General features: G+C 45.0%; 1 protein-coding gene and 1 long non-coding RNA gene across 3 annotated transcripts in view; one reads left to right on the top strand and one right to left on the bottom strand.

The window, feature by feature from the left end:
* Nucleotides 1-26,955, bottom strand: part of LOC144688957 (uncharacterized) — a 161,939-nt gene that overhangs the window by 30,480 nt on the left and 104,504 nt on the right. The window lies entirely within an intron of this gene.
* LOC144688954 (calcium/calmodulin-dependent protein kinase type IV-like) overlaps nt 1-26,955 on the top strand; it is a 178,993-nt gene that overhangs the window by 63,773 nt on the left and 88,265 nt on the right. The window contains exons 2-3 of the mRNA XM_078556024.1: nt 16,048-16,126; nt 23,289-23,351. Coding sequence (XP_078412150.1) covers nt 16,048-16,126; nt 23,289-23,351 — 142 coding nt within the window. The remainder of the gene's footprint in view (nt 1-16,047; nt 16,127-23,288; nt 23,352-26,955) is intronic.

Raw genomic sequence — 26,955 nt, 5'->3', positions numbered from 1 at the left:
GAGTCTGGGAGGTGCCATCAGACACCCACAGGGAGGGGGAGCATCAGCCAAGCACCCTGGGGACTTCATCCCAGGATACTTAAAAGGTCCCATGCCACTCCACCTTCCCTCTGCCGGTGACGCATCATCTCTAGCAAGTCAGGCTGAGAAGGGTGCATCTACACCTGAGCAGGAGACCCTTAGCAAATCGGGGCTCTCTAGGCCTCGGACTACCAGAGGACACCCGCCAAACTCATCAATGTCAACAAGGCACAGCAGTCAGCAGGCTGCTTCCACCTCAGCTGCGGATATTGGGGCTGCACCTAGACGTAGCGGTAGGCTACAAAAGACTAAGAAGTATTGAAGGCACGCAGTTGGCATGGGTGTACATAGTTTTGGCACTTGTAAATATATGTTCACTGGCACTTCTTGGAAATTTCCTGGATTCCATCTTGCTGCTTGTTGCTTCAATGGTCACGGGCGTTTAAGGATGCGGAACTTGGGCCCCTATCAGTATCCAATAATGATCTCCTATAGATTCATTTCTCTCACATCATCAACATAGTCATTACTCAATAATCCCACATGTGCATGATTAAGCACTGTCCATCATTTGTGAGTGTGCCGCCTGGCCATGCATCATGCAAGCCACTGGTTGCAACGCGGCATTTTCTGACCTCTGAAAATGTGTTCAGCAAGGTTATTGCATCTCCTGTTGCTGTTGCCGAGGTGAGGTTTGGGTGGATGTCACAAGTACTCAAGGGGAATGAAATCTGCTATGTGAGTGGCAAGTAACACTGTAGATGCAGTTTCAGGGCTGAAAGAGTGGAGCTCTACACTGTCTTCTTAACATCAGAAAACCAGAGGCTGTCCTACTTGCCTGGAGAAAACTGTGGTGGGCACATCCAATTGTTAATGGCCTTCCTTGATGATTTGTCATTTTGAGCTAACATGCAGGTGAAGGTTGCAGGTAAAGAGGCAATGGGCAAGTTAGCCTTGACTGCAGGAAGGATTTAAGTTTAGGATTTAAAAGGTGTGTGTGTGCAGTTGACTGAATTCTTTGTCAGATCTCACATGGAGATTTGTTTGGCCTGTTCATCTTCTTAGCAAGAGTGTAGTGGATCTCTCATAAAGGATTTGCAATCTAAGTGCATTGGACAGGGTCTTAGCACATGAGGTGAGAGAGAGGGTAGAATAGGCCTGTGTGCTGGACCGTGCCAAGGATTGTGAGGCTATCCATGTGAAGTATCAGCAGCTCTAACAGGCCGCTACAGGGTCCAGGTAGGAAAGATGACCTTGGCTGAGGTGTCCACAATGATGGATCAGTCTCGCACTAATGCTAAAGCCATCTGGGATGGAGACTTGTAGTAGTCTCTGCAGTTGGAGGGTCTGGAGTGGTTGCAACTCAGAGGTACTCTCGGTAAGTGGACTCCAAAGTAACCTTGAAACTTTTCGGCACGATAAAGATGTCAAGGGATATGGATTTACTATGAGTGAGTGGCGATCGCAAAGCAGGAAAATGATATTCCTTGATCAGTCTGCATGGAGGAGCAAACTCAAGGGGCCAAATGGTGTTCTTATGCTGCTCCTCCCTGTGGACCCCATCTATCTGGATCTGCCTGAAAGAGCTCTCTGCCAAGTTTGGCCCCCCTTTAGAAGCAGGTGTGAGGATGACATGAGTGCATCCCTGCTAAGGTTAGATTTGATATTGCTTCCAAGTTGCCACACATACAGACTTTGTGAGGGTATGGGAAAAATCACAATTCTACTTACAGGTACCAGAGGTCACGGGAGAACAGAGTGCTGTGCAGGTTCTAATGCACGCATTTAGTGCCAGAGCTCTGCATATTAGCATAATTTGGCACATGCAAAAGATCAAACCACCAGCAAGATAGACAGTAACTAGTGCAACTTAATTCAGCTATCATAAAGCAAGGTAGATTAGAGAAAAGTATAATGTCTATAACCAAAGAGGAGCTGAGGCCTTCCAGCCAGCAGAGGATTGAAAACCAAAAGGTTAAGGAAACGTGTCGACATCTTACTCTGCTTGAAATCTGGTAGCTATCAGATCGAATGGGGCTGTCTGCTGCATTGCACCCCTGCTATGGTCTCTGCATGTGATTCAGTGACATCCACTTCACTGTCCTCATTATTGGAGGAGGCATCTCAGTCCTCCACGTCTCCCTCAGGCAAGACATCCCCCCTTTGTAGCGCTTAGGTTGTGCAGGGCACAGCAGACAACGATGATCCAGGACACACTCTGTGGTGAGTATTGAAGGGTCCCACCTGAGCGGTCCAAACATCTGAACCTCATCTTTAGGAGGCCTACCATTTGCTCAGTCATGGACCTGATGGAGGCATATGCATCATTATACCTCTCCTCAGCGGCATTCTGCGGACAGCGAACTGGTGTCATCAGCCAGGTCTTCTGGGGGTATCCCTTGTCCCCAAGAGCCAGCCGTGCAATCACCGAGGTCCTTCAAAAACCTGTGCACCTGGGAGTGGATAAGAATGTAGGTGTCGTGAGAGCTCGATAGGAACTGACATGCAGGATTTGCCTTCTGTGATCACATATGAGCTTCACATTCAAACAGTGGAATCTTTTTCTATTGATGAATGTGATTGGCTGTTGTCAGGGAGCGCTCAAGGCCACAAGTGTGCAGTCAATAGCACCCTGCATTTGCACGAAATCTGACATTGCTGCAAATCCCAATGGTCTAGCTTTCAGGATCTAGGCGGAATTGGACAAATTGGTGCACTCTCCTCAACAGGGCATCTGTCACCTCCAGTATGCACTTCTGTGTCGCTGACTGGGAGACGCTGCACAGGTCCCCAGTGGAGCCCTGGAAGGAGCCATTGGCAAAGAAGTTTAAGGCAGTAGTGACCTTCATTGCCACCAACGTGGGATTCCCACCAAATCCTTGCGGCTGCAGGCTGTCGTGGAGAAGCAGGTAGATGTGTGCAACCACATTCTGGGACATTCTAACATGTCTCCAGCATTGCCTTTCGCTCATCTGTAGATAGCTGCACCACCTGTGATGTATGTGTGGTCTGGCCAATGCTCGCCATTGCAGTGAACCCGGTTCGCCAGGATCCTGACCTTCTTAAGGTCGCCCTCTTGCTGCTCAGGCTGTTGCTCCTCCTGGCCCTGTGCCAACCCACAACAGGTAGCCTGGAGCCTACAGCATATAGGCCTCAGTGGATCTATGAATGAATTGAAGTAATAAATATAGTGAGTATATTCTTTACAGGTTTGCCTCCATCTCAGAGCCACTAAGCCAATGCTATGCCTTCTGTTTCGACATAGCATCTCCAACGGACCCTTTCCAGGTGAGGGACATCCTGTAGGACCAGAGATGGGTGTTCCTCCCATTCATACATGACTGTACATGGAGACTGTGCTCTTTGACTGGGGTGATGAAATCCATGTGTGAGGACACCGCCGTTCACCCTGACACTATTCAGCTTGCCTCCACTACCCTTGAGACTCTGTAGACAGACCATTGCCTTGGCAGCATAGAATGACTAAACTTGTCATCCATGACCATTCACCCAGGAAGATGGAGTTTTTGAGTCGGGAATTTGCTGCCATCCAGCAGCCGTGCCCCTTGGAGGCATTCATCCCACTCACTGCTTTCACCCCTACCTCTGACAGCAGCAGATGGCATATCACACAGAATGAATGGCAGCTCCAGACCTCCTTGGGACATCGATGTTATGGGATCCGTGTGTTGGGAACAAACCTGCTGCCGTGTGGACTTCACCATAGAGAGGAGGACACAACTGAGCGTGGTTGTCATCCAGTTGCTTCAGGATTATTAGGGAGTCACTTCAGTCAGCCAAACGTGCTGACCCTATCCACCCAAAAAAACCAACTCCCCATTTCGAGGTACCGCAGTTTTATATCGGCTGTGTTGCATTGTTGAGAATTGAAAAATGGTGTGTGTTGCCTTTGGGACTCGCTCCACAACCCTCTATCCTTGCACCTGTTACTATCCACCTGCACATTCTTACCCTCCCCTCTGAGCATACACCTAACCATCCCCATGCCCAGCCTGACCCCTCCTGTTATGCAAGCCACCTGTACTGTGCACTTCCATGACTGCCCCCATGAAACATTCAACTACCTTACATAACCCTGGACCTGCCGCCCTACCACATTCCATTCCCCCCATCTCACCGTGACTGTTCCCTCTGCGGCCCAGTACCTTAGTTCAACCCCCAGCGCCCCAGTGTCGATAGCACCAATGCCGACTTCTAGGACATCTCTCTCTATGCATCCTTACCCCCCACCCCCACCCAGCCACCGGAACCCCAGACCCAAGAAGAAAGACCTTTCCGTCCATCCCACTGGACCCCGGCATTCCCTTGCTGCCTCCCTCCCTGCCCCAGACAGTCTCTTTGTTTCCAGACAGCCTCCCTTCCTTGCCTCCTTCGCCTGTCTCCTGTGTCCAGCCTCTGCTTCACCCTAGCCCTGCACCCCCTTTCCACCTTTGCCTGCCTCCCATGTCCAGCATCTACTCCACCCTTCTACCCTACCCTACCCCCTCTTCCACCCTTAGCCTGCCTTCCATGTCCAGCTTTCGCTTCACCCTACCCCAACTTCCACCCTTTGCCTGCTTCCCATGTCTAGCCTAAGAGCAGCTTGTCCTACCGGCAAATAATGTGAATCAAGTTGTGAGTGGTCCCCAAAAAGGCCAAAGCAACGTCTAATCACCTCAAAGTGGTGGAAGAAGTCAGTCTTGCCAGGTGCATGCCACTTACATACAGTCATAAACGTGAACATTCTAATTTCTGACTGGCGGGGTACTTAATTTGGAGGGGGAACGTAATCCTGGTGAGGTGACCTTTTAATGAGCATGCATAACATGCTAATACATGCAAAAGGGCTTCCCGACATTGCTCATTGGGAAGCTCGACCCAACTTTAAAGTCCTGAGAACAGAATTGCTATAATATATCCCAATGCTGGGAAACTGATTTTTGGCCTCACGTCAAATTTATTTCCCCCCACCCACCAAGCTTCCCGCTGCTGGCGGGACTGAAAGATTCCGCCCTCTCTGTCTGTCTCTTATTACCTGTCTTTCTTCCTCCTCATTGTTTCTCTGTCTTTAACACTTCCTCTGATTTTCATATAGTTCCACACTAAATTACATTCTGCTTGATCCAGTTCTACAGAATGGCCCATCGTCATTTGTTTAAGCTATCCCAACTTAGATAAAGAACAACACGAATACAGAGACCATAAAGATTAAATTTAGCCATTATATTTTGGAGAACTAGCTATTCCTACTCATGGGAGCACACAGTTAATTATTATCCTTGATGAGCCTTGTACAACAGTTGATTGCACACTTCATCCCATGAGCTACTTCTTTCTTATCACTGAGCAGAAAGGCTCAGTATTGTTTGGCAGCAACCCATCCTCTTCAGCTGTACATAATCAAAATTAATTTTGTAGGGATACAGTCTGTTAATGAAATCCCAAAAATCCACACAGCCTGATTCTGGTGTAACAGTCAGATTGTGCCCATTGCAGTGATTATTCCCACCCGGGGCCACAAGTTTGCAACATCATCGAGAGAACACCTTATTTGCACAGACAGCACTCATCTGCCCTGTGCAGCTGAATAATCTGACACCTGCATCTGCTATTGAAGAATGGGGGTGCAGTCCCCAAGTACCCTGAGACCCCATTCAGCTTCCTCACAGGCTCCAATATAAGGAGGTCAATGCAAGTACAATTTCAAGGCTCACGTCTCTAAATAGGTTTGAAATCTGTGACACCTTTTTTGATCAGAAACCTCAAATCTCAGTTGCCCATGTTTATACTTCTTTTAGGTTTGAAAGGGCTTACAAACCGAGTTCTAAATTAGTTTTAATTACATATACAGCAGTAAGTTCAATTGTAGGTGACTGCATTTGATGAACCGTTTGATCAATATAACTGAAGTTGAATTAGCCTTTATGCACTCACCAACCTTATATGGGTCATCCATTCTTCTAAATTACGTGGATTGTCTAAACAGGATAGCTAACATGTATAAGTTTTTTCAGCCAACTCCTAAGGCCTAACTAATAATGCTAAGCTCACATAACACATTACTCAGGTAAATACAGCTTCTGAAGTGCCTAGGTCCTTTTTATGCTTGTATTATGTTGCCAAAATCATGGGCTGGATTTTATGTGCCCCCACCAGGCCATGTTTTCTGCGGGGATTGGGGCACATAAAATAGGGCAGTTGCCCATCCCACCAACTTCCTGCCCACCCCTGATTTCACCCCCATAATATGGGGGGGGGGGGGGGTTGACAAAATCCACAGCCCGCCCACCATGTTTAAAAAACTAATCAAGGGTCAATTGACCCCAATAATACATTTTCCATATCATAGTACGGTTAGCGTGGGCAGTCCAGTGGGAACGGGGGGGCAGGCTGTTTTAAAAAAAAACAGTTAAAGTGTGAGTAGGAAAGGGGGGTGCTATCTTCGGGGGGTGCCCTTTGCGCATTTGGGGGCAGCCCCCCGAAGATAGTACCCCCACTTTCTTCCTACCCGCCTGCTCTGTAAAACCCATTACACATTACTCAGGTCCATTCCATTGCTGTTTTCATTTTCTCCGTACTCTAACCTCTTTTAACAAAGCAGGAGCTGATATACGGTTTTTTAATGACTGAAGCACATTATAAACAATCACTAAGGATGTGTTAAATGTGTCCTTTTAAGGTTTCAAAATCCAATTTAAGATTGATTAGAAGTCAATCGCTATTTATCCAGTAGATTTGCAGATTGGCAGCCACTTGTAAATTCCCAGCTCATGAAATTACTAGCTTATTTTCTCTTGTTTTATAATATGGCTGGCTCAAAATTTTTACGTGCCAAAAAGAAATGAGTGTTTAGGTGAAACTTCCCTTTATTGTTTTCAAAAAATTATAACTTTCTTAAAATAGTGAACAGAGGAACTTCACCCAAACACCTTAATCAATATGTTAAATTAACTTACGGTGGAATTTCTAACCTAACTGTCTTATTTGAATTATTTATTTGATTCCTAGTTTGTGCTGACTTAGCTGATTTCAACCATGGAAGCAGTTGGCACAGAAACAAGGAGTAGGAATAAATGGGTCTTTTTCAGAATGGCAAGCAGTGATTAGTGGGGTACTAAAGGAATCAGTGCTTGGGCTCCAGATATTCATAATATATATCAATGATTTGAATGAGGGAACCAAATGTAATATTTCCAAGTTTGCTGATGACACAAAACTAGGTGGGAATGTGAAAGGTGAGCAGGGTGTTAAGAGGAATCAAGGCGATTTAGACAAGTTGAGGGAGTGGGCAAATACATGGCATATGCAATATAATGTGGAAAAAGTGTGAAGTTATCCACTTTGGTAAGAAAAACAGAATGGCAGAGTATTATTTAAACGGTGGTAGATTGGAAAATGTTGATGTACAAAGAGACCTGGATGTCCTTGTACACCAATCACTGAAAGCAAGCATGCAGATGCAGCAAGCAGTTGAGAAGGCAAATGGTATGATGGCCTTCATTGTGAGAGGACTTGAGTACAGGAGCAAGAAAGTCTTATGCAGCTGTACAGGGCCTTGGTGAGACCACACCTGGAGTATTGTGTGCAGTTTTGGTCCCCCTACCTAAGAAAGGATATACTTGCCATAGAGGGAGTGCAGCGAAGGTTCACCAGACTGATTGCTGGGATGGCAGAATTGTCATATGAGGAGAGATTGGGCCAACTAGGCCTGTATTCACTGGCGTTTAGAAGAATGAGAAGGGATCTCATTGAAATGTATAAAATTCTGACAGGGCTGGACAGACTGGATGCAGGAATGATGTTTCTTCTGGCTTGAGGGTGGGGGGGGGTGTCTAGAACAAGGGGTCACAGCCTCAGGATATGGAGTAAGCCATTTAGGTCTGAAATGAGGAGAAACTTCTTCACTCAGAGGGTGGTGAACCTGTGGAATTCTCTACCGCAGAGGGCTGTGGAGACCAAGTCACTGAATATATTTAAGGAAATAGATAGATTTCTAGACTCTAAATGCGTCAATGAATATGGGGAGAGAGCGGGAGTATGGCATTGAGATAGAGGATCAGCCTAATCATATTGATTGGCGGAGCAGGCTCGAAGGGCCGAATGACCTGCTCCTGCTTCTATGTTTCTAGAAAGGTTAGCACCAGAGCTTTGAGTTAGGAAGGTGAGAAATCATCCATGTTTCTCACTCCTGATTGCTTGTAAATGACTTTGCTGCATATTACATGGTTGGAAATAGTGTGAGAACAGAAATAGCCCTGGCTGTCATGTCCTCCGCAGTTAAATAGCTCACTGATACTTTCCCTTGTGTTCTTTTGTCTTGTGTTCCATGACGTCTTTGTAATTTAATCTCCTCTTCTCTCTAACCTATCCCTGACCTTCTATTTTCCTCTACCTGCCCCTCCCATCCTTTTTCAACAGCAGAAAGCCCATCACATTTCTACCTCTCAATTCCAAAGAAGTCATATTGGACTCGAAACGTTAACTCTGTTTCTTTCTCCACAGATGCTGCCAGACCTGCTGAGGTTTTCCAGCGTTTTCTGCTTTATTTCAGATTTTCAGCATCCATAGTGTTTTGCTTTTAGTTTAGTGTTTAATTCACTGCCATTTCTTACAAGAATGCCTATCTTAAAGAAGTTCTGCACCCATCTTCGATAGGATTTCCATTTGTCTCTTTCATCATGTTCACCTTCATTGCTTTCCATTTCCCTCCTGGTGTTTGATAAGGTGTTTACCAAAACTTGCTTTCACAGTCACATTTCCTTCCTCAGTGACTGTCTCTGGCCCCAGCTTACCCCACATGGATTCCAACTGAAGTTCCATCATTCATGTTTCATATCTACCCAGGATTACAGGTAGCTCCAAGACATACAATGTTCCTCAGACTGCTGTTCTTGCTGCATCCTGAGATCTACACTCAGTGCCATGTGCCGCCACATGTACACACTCAATCTCTCTCTCCAGCAGCCCAACTCACCCTATCTCAAAGCTGTCCTTGTCCCCAGTTCCATTTCATTCTTCGTCTCATCCAATGCCTTAACAAGAAACATTTTCTCTTCCTTTCAGGTGTTAAGGAACAAAAGCTCCAATAATTTATTGGTGCCGAAGCCCCTCTGGATCCTTCCTTCCCTTCCTTTCCCTCATCCCTTCTTCTAATCCCAACTCTTGCCGTGTATTCACAATACCCCCTGACCTTCCCTTCTCTGATGCTGAACAATCTGTGCTCAGCAAAGGTCTTTGTTTTATCCCCTTACGCCCTCACCTAAATGAATTTTGGGCTCAGCATGACATTGAACACTTCATCCGTCACCTTCGCCTCTGTGCTCACTTTTTTGAGCAGGAATCCTCCTCCTGCTCAACAGACCCTTTCACCCAGCTCCAGTATTCTCCCTGTACCTGGATCACTCCCTTTGGCCTCTTATTCGCTCTTGATCTTTTCATTGAGAGCTCACAGAATGACATCGGCAATCTTAATTTCTCTGCTTTTCTCATCCAATCTAATCTGTCTCCCTCTTAACTTGCTGCACTCCGTTCTCTCAGGTCCAACCCTGACTTTGTTATCAAGCCTGCTGACAAGGGTGGTACTGTTATCTGGTGTATCAACCTCTACCTTGTAGAGACTGAGTGCCTATTGTCAGATACTTCTTCCTACCTCCCCCTGGACCATGACCACACCATCAAACAGCAAGCCATTGTTTCTCAGACTGTCACTGACCTCATCCCTCCACAGCCTCCAACCTCATAGTCCCCTAACCCCATACAGCTCGCTACTACCTCCTTCCAAAAATCCACAAACAGGACTGTCCTGGCAGACCCATCGTTTCAGCCTGTTCCTGTCTCACATAAATTATTTCTTCTGATCTTGACTCTATTTTCTCTTCCCTTGTGCAGTCTCTTCCCACCTACATTCATGATTCTTCTGACGCCCTACATCATTTCAACAATTTCCAGTTTCCTGGCCCTAACTGGACAATTTCTCATTTAACTTGTCTCACTTCCTCCAAATAAATAGTGTGGCCAAGGGTCCTAATGGGCCCTAATTATGCCTGTCTCTTTGTGGGGTGTGTGGAATATTCCTTATTGCAGTCCTACCCAGGCCTCCTCCCACAACTCTTTTTCCGGTACATTGACGATTGTATTGCTGCCACTTCGTACTCATCTGGAAACTGGAAAAATTCATCAATTTCGATTCCAATTTCCACCCCTCTCACCTTCACATGGTCCATCTCCAGCATTTCCCTTCCCTTCCTTGAATTCTCTGTCTCCATTTCTGATGATAAACTACCAATATTCATTACCTGCCCCCGACTCATACAGCTACCTTAACTACACCTCCTCACACCCTGCTTCCTGTAAGGACTCCATTCCATTCTCCCAGTTTCTCCATCTCTGTCTTATCTATCCCGATGATGCTACCTTCCACAATGATGCTTCTGACATTTTTTCCTTTTCCCTCAGCCGAGGATTCCCTCCCACCATGGTTGACAGGGCCCTCAACCGTGTCCGACCCATTTCCCGCACTTCTGCTGTCACCCCTTCCCCTCCCTCCCAGAACAACAATAGGGTTTGTCCTCACTTTCCACCCCACCAACCTCCGTATTCAAAGGATCATCCTCCACCATTTCCAACAACTCCAACATTATGCCACCATCAAACACATCTTCAACTCAATATTCAAGGGTATTTGAAGTTCTGGAAAAATAGGCAAAAAGGAAAAGGAGGTGTGGTAGCTTTGTTGATGAAGGAAGGTATCAGTGCGGTGGTGAGTAATGATATAGGTGCAATAGACCATGATGTGGAATCAGTTTGCGTGGAAATAAAGAATAGCAAGGGGAAGAAGTCATGGATGAGAGTCGTCTATAGACCCCCGAAGAGTTGCCTCACTGTAGAACAAAGCATAAACCGGGAAATAATGGAGGTGTGTAAGAAGGGCGCTACAATTGTCATGGGTGATTTTAATCTGCATGTTGACTGGACAAATCAAATTGGCAGGGTTAACATGGAAGACAAACTTGTAGAGTGCATCAGGGATTGTTTCTTAGAGCAATACGTTGCAAAACCTACCCGGGAACAGGCTATTTTAGATCTAGTAATGTGTAATGAGATAGGATTAATAGAGATCTCATGGTTAAGGATCCTCCAGGGGGTAGCGGTCACAACATGGTAGAATTTCAAATTCAGTTTGAGGGTGAGCAACTCAGGTCTCAAACCGGTGTCCTCAACTTAAATAAGGGCAATTACAGAGGTATGAAGAAAGAATTGTCTAAAGCGGGCTGGGGAAATAGACTAAGGGGAAGGTCAGTGGCTGAGCAGTGGCAGGCATTTAAGCAGATATTTCATAATGTTCAGCAAAAATTTATCCCGATCAAAAAGAAGGACTCGATGAGAAGGATGAACCACCCGTGGTTAACAAAAGCAGTCAAGGAGAGTATCCACTCAAAAACTAAGGCATACAAAGCAGTGAAAACTAGTGGTAAGCCAGAGGATTGGAATTTTTTTAGGAACCAGCAGTGGATGACTAAAAAGCTAATAAAGAGGGAGAAAATTGATTATGAAAGTAAATTGGCAAGAAATATAAAAACAAACAGCAAGAGCTTCTATGGGTATATAAAAAGAGAGTAGCTAAAGTGAGCGTGGGACCCTTGGACGATGTGACTGGGGAATTGACAATGGGGAACAGGGAAATGGCAGATAATTTAACCGATATTTTGCATCGGTCTTCACTGTGGAGGACACTATAAACATCCCAAAGATGTCAGATAAACAAGGAGCTAATGGGAGGAAAGATCTTGTAACAGTCTCTATCATGAGGGACAAACTATTTGAGAAACTAATGGGACTAAAGGCAGACAGGTCGCCAGGACCTAATGGCTTGCATCCAAGGGTTTTAAAGGAAGTGAATGCAGATATAGTGGAGGCATTGGTCGAAATATTCCAGAACTCATTGGATCTGGGCGGGTCCCAGCGGATTGGAAAACCGCTAATATAACGCCCCTGTTCAAGAAGGGAGGGAGACAAAAAGCAGGAAACTGTAGGCCAGTCAGCCTAACATCTGTCGTCGGGAAAATACTAGAGTCCATTATTAAGGAAGAAACAGCAGGACATTTAGAAAAGCTTAACACAATCAAACAGAGTCAACATGGTTTTGTGAAAGGGAAATCATGGGAAAGATTTTCCCCCCCATTGTGGGGGAGGTGCAGGAGTGGATGCGGGCGAGCCGGCGGGCGCACCTCCGATCGGCGCCCTCGATCGGGAGTGCGCCGCCATTTTATGTGGGTGGGCCAATTAAGGCTTGCCCAGCGTGACGTCCGCCGGGAAGCCCTTTGCGGGCAGGGGGGGATTCCCTCAGCCGGGACTGCGCTCTTTTGTGCATGCGCGCGAAGGAGCGCACTGATCTCCCTGAGGCTAAGTGCTGCCTCAGGGAGATCAGCTCAGAATTAAAATTTTTAATAGAAATGATAAAAAATTTCCCTGACATGTCCCCTCATGTGACACTGTCACATGAGTTGGGATATGTCCATACTTTTATCGAAAGATTTGATAAAAATTTAAATACCCTCATGAAACCTCATCCCACCCATGGATGAGGTTTCATGCTTTTTCCGAAGCCTGCCAGGGCGACCAGCCTGCCCGTCCAACCTTCCATTAATTACCTTAATTAGTTTTTCAATGGCCTCAATAGGCTGTTAACAGGTCAATGGGCACACAGCTGACTCGGCTGCGCCCCTGCCGATCTGAAAATGGAAATGGTGCAGGGTGACGTTGGGAGTTCCACCCAACGTCATCCCACGTCATTTTACGCGTCGGCGAGCAGGCCCTGCCCCCGCTCGCCGACCAGAAGATCCTGCCCCATGTTTGACAAATTCACTAGAGTTCTTTGAGGATGTAACAAGCAAAGTTGATAAAGGGGAACCGGTAGATGTAGTGTATTTGGACTTCCATAAGGCACTCGATAAGGTGTCACATAAAAGGTTATTGCACAAGATAAGAGCTCACGGTATTGGGGATAATGTATTAGCATGGATTGAGGATTGGTTAACATACAGAAGACAGAGTCGGGATTAATGGGGCTTTTTCAGGTTCGAAAGACGTAACTAGTGGAGTGCCACAAGGATCAGTCCTAGGGCCTCAATTATTTACTATCTATATTAATGACTTGGAAGAGGGGGCAGAGTGTAATGTATTTGCTGATGCTACAAAAATAGTTGGAAGGGCATGTTGTGATGAGGACATAAGGAATCTGCAAGGGGTTATAGACAGGTTGAGTGAGTGGGAAAAAACTTGGCAAATGAAGTTTAATGTAGGAAAGTGTGCAGTCATGCACTTTGATAGGAAAAATCAAAAGGCAGATTATTATTTAAATGGAGAGAGACTCCAAAAAAGTGCAGCACATAGGGATTTGGGTGTTCTTGTGCATGAAACACAAAAGGTTAGCATGCAGGTGCAGCTAGTAATTAAGAAGGCAAATGGAATTTTGGCCTGTATTGCTAGGGGTTTGGAGTTTAAAAATAGGGAAGTCTTGTTACAACTGTACAGGGCGTTGGTGACGCCGCACCTGGAGTACTGTGTATGGTTTTGGTCCCCGTATTTAAGAAAGGATATACTGGCATTGGAGGCAGTTCAAAAGAGATTCACTAGGCTGATTCCTTGGATGATGGGGTTGATTTATCAAGAATGGCTAAACAGGTTATGCCTTTATTCATTAGAGTTTAGAAGAATGAGGGGGTGATCTTATTGAAACTTACAAGATTCTGAGGGGGCTTGACAGGGTAGATGTTGAGAAGATGTTTCCACTAGTGGGGGAGTCTCGAACTAGGGAACATAGCTACAGAATAAGGGGACACTCATTTAAAACTGAGATGCGAAGGAATTTCTTCTCTCAGAGGGTAGTGAATGTCTGGAATTCTCTACATCAGAGAGTTGTGGAGGCTAGATCACTGAAAGTATTTAAAGAGGCGGTAGATAGATTTTTAAAATATCGGGGCATTGAAGGCTATGAGGAGCTGGCACGTAAGAGGAATTGAGGCCTGGGGCATATCAGTCATGATCTTATTGAATAGCGGGGCAGGCTTGAGGGGCCAAATGGCCTCTTCCTGCTCCTATTTCTTATGTTCTTATGTTCCCTCACCTCCGCTGTCAGCATACGAAGGGACCGGTCTTCCATGGCACCCTGGTCCACTTCTCTATCATCTCCAACAACCCTTCCCATGGCACCTTGCCAGGCAATCGCAGGAGGTGTAATACCTGCCCCTTTACTTCACTCCTCCTCATCGTTCAAGGGCCCAAACACTCCTTCCAGGTGAAGCAGCAATTCATTTGCAATTCTTTCAACTTAGTCTGCTGTATTTGTTGCTCACAGTGTGATCTCCTCTAAATTGGGGAGACAAAGTGCAGATTGGGTGACCGCTTTGTGGAACATCTTCGCTCTGCCCACAAACATGACCCGGACCTTCCGGTCATTTGCCATTTCAATCCACCACCTTGCTCTCATGCTCACATTTCTGTCCTTGACCTGTTATAGTGTTCCAGTGAAGCCCAGTGCAAGCTGGAGGAACACCACTTCATCTTCTGATTAGGCATATTACAGCCTTCTGAACTCAACATTGAGTCCGACAACTTCAGATCATGAACTCTGTCCTCCATTTTGAATATTTTTCCCCCAAGTGCCAGTCTATATCTTGTTCTCATGTTTTTGCTTTCAGACAGCACTGACCCTTTTCCTGCTATTAACACATTCTGCTATTTTGCTTTCAGACAGTACTGACCTTTATTCTGCTATTAACACTGACTCTGGACCAAAGCTTTAGACCTCAGTACTATCATTACCACTCACTTTGTCTTGTGTTCCATGACATCTTTGTCATTTAATCTCTTCTGCCCTCTAAACCTATCCCTGACCTTCTATTTTGCTCCACCTCCCCCGCCCCCCTTTCTCAACAGCATAAAACCTACCTTTTTCCAGTTCCAAAGAAGGGTCATCTTGGACTTGAAACTTAACTCTGTTTCTCTCTCCACAGATGCTGGCAGACCTATTGAGCTTTTCCAGCATTTTCTGTTCTTATTTCAGATTTCCAGCATCCGTAATATTTGCTTTTAGCTTACTGACACTCATTGTCCGATGTCTGAAAATGGACTCTGGGATAAGTATTTGAGCACTTCTAGCACCTGTGGAACAAATTTAGTGCCTTCAGGCTGGATGAGATGAAAAAAATTGAGGGGGGTAGGAAATTGGGTATATATTGAGCTCCCAGTTTTTGGTGGACCATCTGGAGCTAAAGTGCTTCCTCACAGGAAGAGAAAAAAATAATGAAAAGTGGTTAATATTATGTCAGACCCCACTTCTTGAACTGAACCCGATTTGAACTTTGTTTGCTATTGTTAAGTGTATAATTTGGTTTTCCAGAGTTTTCTTACAATCATCAGTGTTATCTTACAATCCTGACGTAATTTTCTTACAATCATCAATGTCAAAGCTTGAATTAGCACTGTACAATAATGGAAATGAACCTGTGAATTCATTTGTATGAATTTCTTTTCAAAAGCGTTAAAATCTCCTTTAAAATAGTATACAAAAGAATTTAATTCAAACACATCAATCATTATTTATTGAATATTACGTAACAAAATTCCAATCCATTGGAAGGATTCTATATAAAGAATCTCCAAATACGGCAACATTGGAAAATTGTGTTTTTCAAATTTTAGTTGATGAATAGTTAACAAACACGTTTTTCCAGTGGGGTGAGTGATAATAATATGGATTGTAACTCTGTAATAAATGACAGAATGGATTTCACTTTCAAGAACTGGATGAAAATATTGGCTTTCTTTTCCTTTTGTCTCTGGAGCTCAAACGTGAAGAATGTTGGTCCCTGTCCTGTCAGATGAAAAGTGGATATGTATTTCATCCTGCAGGATTGCTAATAAACTTTGATTGAACAAAGAAAACAATGCTGCAAGATAATGAGGCTGCAGAATGATTCTTAGTGGCTTGGGATTATTTTCTTCTGCCTTTTCTCTCTCTCATAGGGGTGCCACATCTGTTGTGTACAGATGTCAAGAAAAGAGAACCCAGAAACAGTATGCTGCAAAAGTCCTGCAGAAAACTGTAAGTGACAGTTTTGAGTGGTCTTAAACTAATACTAAAGTTACTTTACTGCTCTGGGGTGTCAGCAATTGCAGGTCTTGTGCCATCAGTGGCAATTGCAAGCATTAGGGACCCAAACTTTGAACAGACAACATAGCAAGTTCAGGACAGTGACTGTCCCTTGTGGCATGCTAAAAACACCGAGTTGCTTCAGTACATAAATGTGCTTATATCACAAAACAGAATAGTCTTATGATCTGAGCATGCTGAAGTACAGACTATCTCTGTGTCAGATTCCCAGACAGCCTGTGCAGAATAAGGGTTCTTCAAATTTGGAGTCAGCCTAAATGGGACTGGAACCAGATGGCAGTATGAAGTGAGAAACGCAGTTTGCTGTTTCCCCTGTGCGTGGCCAGGTGAGAAGGAGTGAACTGACTCCCCTCTTTTCAACCTCCTTGATTGGTCACAACAAAGTTTAAGTTTCTTTTTCATGAGGATATGCCTTTTCTGAATTCAAATGCAGTGAACAATAAGCAGCCAATCAAACAAGGTTTTCTTGAGTTAAAGAAAGAACAAATTTAATAACCATTAAACGCTAAGGAAAAAGGTAATAAAAATACAACATCACACACACGCACAGGTATCAGAAATAAGGGAAGTTAGAGTCCAATAAAAAAAGTTAAAAGAATATATATTTAAGTACCTTTGATTTTCCTTGAGGCATAGAATTTAATCGTTGCGACCAATTTAGGTTAGCTGGGGCAGGGTTCTTGAGTTCGGTGAGCAGGACACGTAAAATGATGCGGGATGACGTCGGGCAGAACTCCCGACGTCACCCTGCATCATTTAAATTTTCAGGTCGGCGGGGGCGCAGCCGAATCAGCTGTGTGCCCACCGACCTGTCAATGGCCTATTGAGGCCATTTAAAAACTAATTGAAGTAGTTAAAGGACCTGCCCTTAAGGTTGGCGGGCAGGCCGGGAGCCCTGGCGGGCTTCAGAAAAAGCATGAAACCTCATCCACAGGCGGGATGAGGTTTCATGTAGGGTTTTTAAAAATTGAATAAAAGTTGTATTAAAAGTGGTGGACATGTCCCAACTCATGTGACAGTGTCACATGAGGGGACATGTCAGGGGAAATTTTATTGTCTATATTTTTCACATTTTTGAATTTGGCGCCGATCTCTCTGAGGCAGCACTTAGCCCCCCCTCCGCCTGTACAGGGAGCACATAGCGCTTCCTGGTGCACTTCACGCTGGGCGGGCCTTAACTGGCCCGCCCACTTAAAATGGCGGCGCTCCCCCGATCGGAGGCGCGACTGCACACGCCCACTATGAACTTACCCCCCAACGGGGGAAAAATTCTTCCCCTGGTTTCTTGGATGCGGTCAGATGTATGTACGTATATATATATGTAGAAGGAGTTGCAATTATTACAAGATCTCGGTTCATCGATAGCTGATTTTGCGAACTGGGTGACACACACTTTTTCCAAAAGAGATAGAGGGAGTCAGTGCAGCTTTTCAGCCTATTTCCTCTGTAGAAAACATTCTTGACACTTTCTGTGTCACTTGCAATCTCTCTGCAATAGCATAGCTTGGCCTGTTATACTTCACCCATTCTGTATTTCCAAGAGCTTTTAGGTGGGTCTGTCTGTGACAGCCATTGTTTCAATATTCAGCACTTTGCATTTTAATGTCTCTTCCTCAGACAGTGATAAGTTTCGATGGATCTTTGAATTATCGGAAAGGTCCCCCTCTTCACTCTCCCCTGAGGGTGTCTTGTTTGCTTTTTCACCTTCACCTTGGAGGTGGCCTTGCATTTTAAAGTAGCTTGTTCTGTCTCATTTCAAATTGCAAAATTTCCAGTCCATTGAAAGTTGAAAAGTCATATTTTCAAAGCTTAGGGGCATATCCTTGTGATACTCTGAGACAGGGACTAAAGATAAGTTCTATACTTGGCTTTACAATGCTTTAGGTAGTTAGGAACTTCTACCGGTAGTTGCTACTCTACTCATTTAGTCACTCAGGGCAGAATCTTGTAGAGGCGTCAGGAGTCCTGCCTGCCGGCTGGAGAGCCAATGAGAGACTTGCTCTATCGATGGGCCGAAGGGCCTTTTTTCTGTGCTGTAGACCTCTATGACTCTACCTCTTGTCAGGAAGGCCCACCGAACCACATGTCTCTGGATGGTGACAGAGTCAACTAGATTAATTCATTAACAATTATTATCACATATTCCATGCCCTCAGCAGCGGGTCTTCCCCTGGAATCAAAACCCCAGGGGCAGACAGCTTGCCTACAGAGAGCCAACGTCCAATCAGAAGCCTGCAGCTCTTGTGCTCAGCAGCACCACTGGTGCCTGGCTCCTGCTGGAAGGACAGGCACCAGAGTCCTAAGATTGCTGAACAACTCAGGCCACAGCTAAGTTACATGGGGGCGGGATTTCATAGGGTGGGAGTTGCGGGGAGAGGGGTGCGGGGGATTGGCAGTACCTTTGATCGAGGGACCCACCTCCCCGCAGGAAGTGACAAGCTGGCCGCATGGTTTTAGCTGCTGTTCAAGCCGCATGGCAACAGGCCCACCTGCAGCTGGGTTAATACCAGTGGTGGTAGGATGAGGTCCTTAAGTGGACATTAATTAGCCATTTATGAGCTTCAATTGGCAGCAGCTAGGGAAGGTTGACCATGGGTCTTCCTGCCCAGAACTTACTTATGATGGAGGTGGGAAGGTGGCAGTGTTCAGGTATGCCACCACCCTGCCTAATTAAATGCTCTTCCTGCCTCCAAGCTTGCCACCAGCAAAAGCAGAAGATTCTGTGAGTTTTGTTACTCTATCAATCTGGATAAGTGTGAAGTAATGCATTTGGAGAAAGCTAACAAGGCAAGGAAATACACAATAAATGTTAGGATATTGGGGAGTGTAGTGAAATAGAAGGACTAGGAGTAAATGTCCACAGATCCCTGAGGTAGATGAGGTAGGCAAGAAGCTAAACAGAATACTTGCCTTTAATAGACAAGGTATAGAATATAAAACCTGGAAGGTTGTGGTGGAACTTTACAAAACACTAGTTAGCCACAGCTGGAGTGCTGCATGCAGTTCTGGGCACTGCACTGTAGGAAAGATGTGATTGCACAAGACAGGATACAGAGGAGATTTATGAGGATGTTTCCTGGACTGGAGAATTTTAGTTATCAAGAAAGATTGGATAAGACTAGGGTTGTTTTCTTTGGAGCAGAGCTGAGGGAAGACCTAATTGAAGTGCATAAAATATTGAGGGGTCCAGATAGATTAGATAGGAAGGCTCTGTTCTCCTTGGTTGAAGGGACTGTAACCAAGGGGACTAGATTTAGGGTAAAAGGAAGGAGGTTTAGAGGGGATTCAAAGGGAATTTTTTTCACGAGGAGGTTCGTCTGGATCTGGAACCCACTGCATGAAAAGATGGTAAAGGCAGAAACTCTCAACATTTAAAAAGTACCTGAATGGGCACTTGATGTGCCATAATCTACAAGAACATGAACCAAGAACCAGAAAATGCATTTAGGCCTGATGGCTACTTGTCAGCTGGTAAGGACACCATGTCGATTTCTATGATCCTAGGATATGAAACCCTGGGTCTTGTAGGAGTTTTAAATTTTTGTTCTTCCTTCCTGTCTTCTCCTGTTCATGTATCTAAGTCAGTATAAAACTACACAATTGAAAATGTATAGTTTTCCCTTCCTCAACCTTGCTTGACCAACCTGCTTCCCATATCAGGCTCTTGACTAGTTGAATAGTTTATAGAACAGTAAATATCCATAGCCAGGCCAGGCCCAAAACCACATTTATCTATGCTATCAACATGCTATCTTAGTACTGCTGACATTGCTACTACAAAATAGAAAAGAGCTGAGCTGATTCAGGTTAGAAGAAAGCAAAAGAGAATGGAGTGAGAAGGAGATATTCTAAAATTTCACTTGGTCTTCACTTAACATATTTAGCTTTGAAGTGCAGTGACTATTATTATCGAAGCAAAGACAATAACTATTTACATACAGCTAGACACCACAACAATGAAAAGAGTGAACATATTTTTGGGTAGTGTCAGTTTGGGATGAAATATCTGAACACTGAAAGAACTCCCTGTTCTTTGAATATTTTTAACATCCACTTGAACGACTGACACACAGGATAGTGAATTAATGCTGCATCTAAAACCTTTCATTTTGGATCTGCGATCGTCAAACTTCTAATAATGCAGTAAGTACAGTATGTTAATCAGGAATATGAGCTGAAATCCTGGAGTAAGACTTGAATCCAGAACTTGTTAACTTGGAGGCATGAGTCTTAGCAGATGAGCCACATTAATATTTGCCAGCCAAGATTTGATTTCCAAGGGCTATTACCATAGTCTGAAAAAAAATCTTGCTCATGCTCTGAATTTTCTAGGTAGCCAGTCCCACTGGATGGTGACAGAGTCAACTAGATTAATTCATTAACATTGGTGTCACAACTATTATCACACATATTCCTTATCAATTGTACATGGTACTAAAGGTTTCAACATTTTGGGATCTTCATGTTAAAGGTTAAGAAAGTCAAGCCTAGGACTAAACAACTGGAAAAATTAGAGCAAAGATTTTCTTCAAAAATCCCATTGGCTTTATGCTGATACAAATGTCCTATTTACTGCCATAAGTGGGTGGAAATTAGCACTGCAGATTCAGTTTGGAGCGAAGTCCATGCCAAATTTAGATGTACTTGGAAGAATAAAAGATTAAAAAGTAGGTTACCAGTCAAACAATCCTGTTTGATCCAGCACTTTCTACTCCTCCTCTACCCCCACAAGGCAGCATTCAAGGCACCATTTCATATACAAATAAACTATTATCAGATCTATCAGCATTGGCAAAATTCTGAGCATGGCATATATCAAGAGTAAAGCTGATCAAAAAGTTATATTCATAATATGGGAGAGGATTTTCTCCCTGTCGGGGGTGGGGTTGGGTGGGAGCGACATGGGCGAGCCGACCGCCGCCCGAGATCAGCTGCGTGCCACCATTTTACGTGGGCAGGCCAGTTAAGGCCCGCCCAGCGTGATGCTCACCCGGAAGCGCTGAGCGCTCCCTGTGCGGGTGGGGGGAGTAGGCTGAGTTGGCACAGAGCTGCCTCAGATAGATTAGTTTGAGTTTCAAAAATTTTAATAAAGAAAAAAATATTTAGGACATGTTCCCTTATGTGAAAGTGTCACATGAGCTGGGACATGTCTATGAATTTTAATGAAAATCTTCATTTCACTTATAAATCATGCGAAGGCCGCCTGGGCTCTTCATCTGCCCGCCAACCTTAAGGTTGGACAGGCAGCTATGTTAAGTGGTTTAATTAGTTTTTAAATGGCCTTAATAGGCTTTTGATAGCTCGGCGGGCACGCAGCCGACTATGATGTGCGCCCGCCGAACTGAAAGTCAGAATGACGCGCAGTGACGTCGAGACGCAAGCCCAACGTCACCGCGCATCATTTTATGCCTCGGCAAGTGGGCCCTACCCCCCACTCGCCGAGCCGAAGATTCTGGCCATGGCGTTTGTTTTTAAAGGTGATATATAAAAAATTAAGGTGCATTTTTAAACCAAAAGCTAAGTTGATAAATTCAAGTGAGTGACATATACTGGGTTAGCTAGTACACAGTTCTGTTAGTCGTTTAGTTTGGCTGTATCTTTTGACAGTGCTATCTATTTTTAGTTACTGCTAAATATATTCCTGAACCCTATCTTTACCATGCGTACTTTATACAGAGTAGCATGCATGGAAAAGAAACTGATCTGGATAGTTTGTCTTCACAAAAATTTTCTTTGTTCAGTATTTCTAGAGAAATGTAACTGCTGCAAATAAGATTTTACTGAACATAGCCACCAGAACAATTCTTCACCCAATATAGTGAAATTGAACTAATTAACATTGAAAGAATCTTGTGCAAGCCCTTGTAAACAATGGCAGTGATTTTACTGGCCCCAGACTGACAGGCTGGGAGGCAGGTGGGCCTGTTAAATGCTGGGGAACTGTGTCAGGAAGGCTCCCTGACACAATCATGCTGCTGAGGAGGTTTCCCACCAGCAGGTTGAGTGTCAGAATGGATGACTGCTTGGAACTACCTGCCAGACGGACATGGGCAGGCAAATTAAATAATTAATGGCCTAATTAATGTCCATTTTCCTGCGTCGCCAGCAGTGAAGCAACCGCGAGCTGTGTGAAGGTGGCCTCCCAGTGGTTTCCCAGGGTGCGGGAAGAGCATCGGAGCCAGACACCCAAGGAGAGGCTGGGTGGCAGCAAGTGCTGCCTCCGCAGCCCCAATGCTACCATTGGGGGGAATTCCTCGCTGACCAGTGAGGCCTACTGCTCTCGGCTACCTAAGTTTTAGAAATATATATTACCTCCATGTTAAGGTGTCCTCATGTTCTCCAGCCTGTTTCACTAATGACCACCTCTCCCAATGGCGCTGTTGAAGTTCCAGAGCTGCTAGCCCTCTGATTAGGCTGGCAGCATGGAGATCCCTTCCACCATCCTTAATTGGTTGGGGGTCCCAGAGATGGTCAATTAGGAGCTGCCTCTGGGAAAATTGCTGATGTGGTCCCGCTGCCTGGTTCTGCATGTTTGGGACCCATGTATGAAAGCAGGGTCAGGACCCCTCCCCCTGCTTCCCCACCCCCACAATTAAATTCCACTCAACGAATTAATAAAAGCTATAAAACATTAGTTGAAGATTTCCATATTATGGGCTAATATGTTCGTTCCTTCCTCCTCTTTCTGCCAATTTTCACCCTTCCCTTCCTCCAAAGGCATTGGCCTCTGGCTAGGGTATGGGTCTAGGGCAGGCAGTCACTTTCAACTGCTTCATCCAAACAGCGTTCATGAGCCCACATATTAATTGCTTGCAGACACCCAAACACATTCATTTCCATAGGGAGTCACTGGATAGCAAACAGGAGTGAAGGCATTATCCAAGTTTTCCCTTTCATATCAAGGGATACTGAGACTAATATCAATTATGACCAACCATTTTAGCATTGAACTTGAGAGCTTCCTAGTCTGCATGCTTCATCTGCTCAACTAATACATTCACTGAGTCAACTATTTCTTCTTGCATGAGATATTTTGTCAAGACCTTAGAACGTTTCTTAATGTAATTGAAAATCTTCTTTTCAATTTTTTCAGATTGATAAGAAGATTGCAAGGACTGAAATTGGAGTTTTGTTACGACTTTCTCATCCAAATATTGTAAGTGGCTCACTTGTTTAACACGTAATACAAATGTATGTTTTCTACAATTCCTCTAATGCTGCATTGGTCCCTGATGTTAAAACTGATTTGATGTAAGCTTTGACTTTTTAAGGCATCAACACCACTAATTTAAGTGGGAGGGTCTTACGTGGAGTATAATTACTGTCATAGACTATTTGAGCAGAATGGCCTGTTTCTGTATTGTAGATTCTATGTAATTCTTGTTGAAAAACTCAGATTTCACTTGCGCCTCATGATGCCATCTGAATTCCAAGATATGTGACTGACTTGTAAAACACTCTAGCTTCTGATTAACCTTTTTCATACTGTATCTATCTATATGAAACTGTTATATAATTTCAACCAAGATGGTAATCAGGGAAAATTCTACAGTTGGCCTCAATATGCTTGGTCTGGGGCTTTCTGCAGCTGATTGTAATGCTGATTGTTATGAAACAGCCTTCATTTCAAGCACAGATGTGGATATTGAGTAATGTTACAATCACCATTGAGACCGATAACTTTTTGAAAGAAAGGAATCCCCATAATGTCAATAGAAAGAAAGCCAAAGGACAAGGTTTAATTTTTTAAAACTTTTGCTGTAAAAAACCAACCAAAATCAACATAATTCAAACATTAATTAACGGGCAAAGGATATTTCAAATAAGATAAATTTCTCTTTAAATAGTCGAGACAACAAAGAGACGCCTCCTGTAGTGTTACAAACACTCACATCACTTCCCGCACAAATGTGTCACGACATGCAATCTCACGGTCTTCCCACCTCAGCCTTTGGTACGTAGGATCGCTCACTGCCACTCAATGGATTTGGCCCTCGAGTCACTTTCAACAGCAGCCATATTCTATCCAAGATCAAAGATACGGTTAACATCGACAAGGTGCATGTCTATGAACACGCTCTGTTTCAGATTGCGATAGTACTGATGGCGTAGCGTGCCAGAGTTTCCTTTCAACCGACTAACCAATACAACTGGTTTATGGTCTGGATCCCTGATACAAACACTCAGCTCTTTAGTATGCCTGAGCTGTTCAAACTTCCTTTAAGATTCAGTCCCTTTCAGCTCACTCGCATGTTGCTTCACCAAGAGCATCTTGAGTTGTATTTTCTTCTTACTGCCAAATAGAAAACTGATCTATTCGTAGAGAACTTTGCTTGCTTCTTCTCATATAAATTCTGTGTTTTGAACTGTCTTTTGTTTTCCTGCAACTGAACTTGCTGCAGCAGGACACAAGGAGTAATTTGATCTCCCAATTAGCTGTCAATTTACCCTCTACTTTTTAACTTTCATCCCTATCGCAACCTCAGGTATCATGGACATTTCTCAGAACTCAAATGCTTCCTAGGAAGTCCAATTACACTCTTTCAGAAGACTCTCCAATTTCACTTTGGAATTAAAGGAACATTTCTCCAAAAATAAAATATAAGATTTTCCCCAAAGTGCAAGGGTCATCATAGTAAGCATAATGATCCTTATGATCACAGAGCAAGAATGGCTACTTAGGAGAGGTACAAGAGTGCTATTACCACCCATAGAATTATATACCAATGTGGCCTTCAAGTGGAGAAAATCAGAGCGGGAGGCAAAACAGTGCATCATACTTGCATTTCTATTGCTCAAAGCGCTTCATGCAATATTTGTTGAAGCACAATGATGATAATTATGTATGCAAACTTGGCAGTCAACTTAGGAAAATGCACTAACAATGTATTCCAGCAACACTGGGATGAGTTATGAGGCTATTTCTTTTTTATATAGTCAAGAGAGTCATTGGAAAAATACAGAGAAATCGCTCTATTCCTCTTCAAAAAGTGCTTTAGGGTGGAATTTTCCACGCCACTGGCGTCGGGCGTCATGGCGGGCATGAGCGGACAATATGGTGGGAAGGCCAAAAATCGGTTTCACAATGTCACGAAACCAGTTTGCGATTGTCTGCTCCGCTCATCAATGGCGGGCTGCCTTTCCCGCCGCTGGATGTCGGGAACTTAATTTTAATACATCTGCACATCATTAGAAGCCCTGCTTGCTGGAATCATCCCTCCCCCATGCCAAATTTACCGCCCATGATGGCGGGAAAACACACTGATGCAGAACACATCTTGACAAGTGTGACGTGCAGAAGTCGGGACTTACCGTCAGGGCCTTGCTCACATCGCGGACATCCGAGGAACAGGCGACGGTGGAGCCTGAAAGCAACCGGGCCCTGGAGGAACACATCCATCGCACACTGGGTGCATTTATATGAACATGGCTCTGCCAGGAAGCAGCTCCGGAAGGTGGAAGGTCACAGTTGAGGCTTTGCTTCAGGACATCAATGTCTTGTCCATGGTCTGCTATGGATGATCCTCGAAAGGGTGGAGAGGAAGGTCCAACTGTGAGTGGGAGAGGAAGGTGTACTGGGGGAGGTGGGATAGGAAGGTCTAGGTTTGGCTAGGATAGCAATGTGTACTAGTGGGGTGGGGGCAGAGGTTGGGAAGGGCGGAAAGAAGGTGTCGGGGGTTGAGATTGGGAAGGGGAGAACAAAGGTATTGGGGGGGTGAGGTTGGGAGGGGGCAGGGAGTACGGGGGGAGGAGGGTGTAACGGGGAGAATGCGGCAACTGAGGAGGTAGGTGCGAGGGGGGAGGAAGGTGTAAGGGAAGTTCAGAGTGGGTTTGGTGTTTGGGAGGGGGGAAGGACTTCAGGGGGAGGAAGGAGTCTGGGGGGTGGAAAGGGTTTGCAGGGGGGAAGGAGTCCAGGGGGAGGAAGGAGTAAGGGTGGAGGAAGGAGTAAGGGTGGAGGAAGGAGTAAGGGGTGATGTCCAGGTGAACGTGCAAGGGAGGAGTCTGTGGAGTCAGTGACTGCCTCCTGGGGAGGGCGTGGTAGGAGGGAATGGTGAGAATTAGAAACATCAGAATGAGCCAGGAGAGTGAGGGTGTGACAGTATCGGTAGATGGATGACAAGGGTGGTTGGTGGGGACTCGGAGGCAGACACGGACCCTGGGTGTAGAAAGGAGGAGGTCGGGGAGGTCAGTCTGGAAGGGGGTGAAAGGGGGATTCTCAGGAAGATAGGGAGCATGCACGTTCACCTGGATATCCCCAAAAGAAAAGGGTTCTGGCTGGTAGGTGATGGAGGGGAGGTGGAAGGTGATGCTGGGGGGGGGGGTCAACAGTGATAGGGGAAAGTACATGGGTGACTGGGGGAGGGGGAAAGATGGGGGAACAAAAGACATACTTCACCAGTACCATTTTGCAAAATCGAAAGTGAAAGGAGCCTCGTGTTGGACAGGCACAGGTGCTGCATGGGAGTGCAGTCAGTGGGTGGGCGGAGATGGAGGTCAGCTCAGATGGACAACTGAAAGAGAACCCCAGCACGCAGCATTGAAAATGCTCAGGACATTGAGATGAGTGTGATGGAGGAAGGATCCGTGTGCGTGGGCTCCGAACGACCTGTCACATGCACATTTCTCCCTCCAGAATCACTCGTCAGCCGACTGCATGCAGCTGAACTGCTAGTGGGGGGGAGGGCTCGCAAAGCCTGTAAATGAAGCTGAAAGACACCATTACACATTATTCATTGAAAGTGAATATATTTTCAGATTAT

The sequence above is a fragment of the Cetorhinus maximus genome, chromosome 13 (genome assembly GCF_964194155.1).
Source record: "Cetorhinus maximus chromosome 13, sCetMax3.hap1.1, whole genome shotgun sequence".
Lineage (NCBI taxonomy): Eukaryota > Metazoa > Chordata > Chondrichthyes > Lamniformes > Cetorhinidae > Cetorhinus > Cetorhinus maximus.
This window is presented reverse-complemented; position numbering and strand designations above follow the sequence as displayed.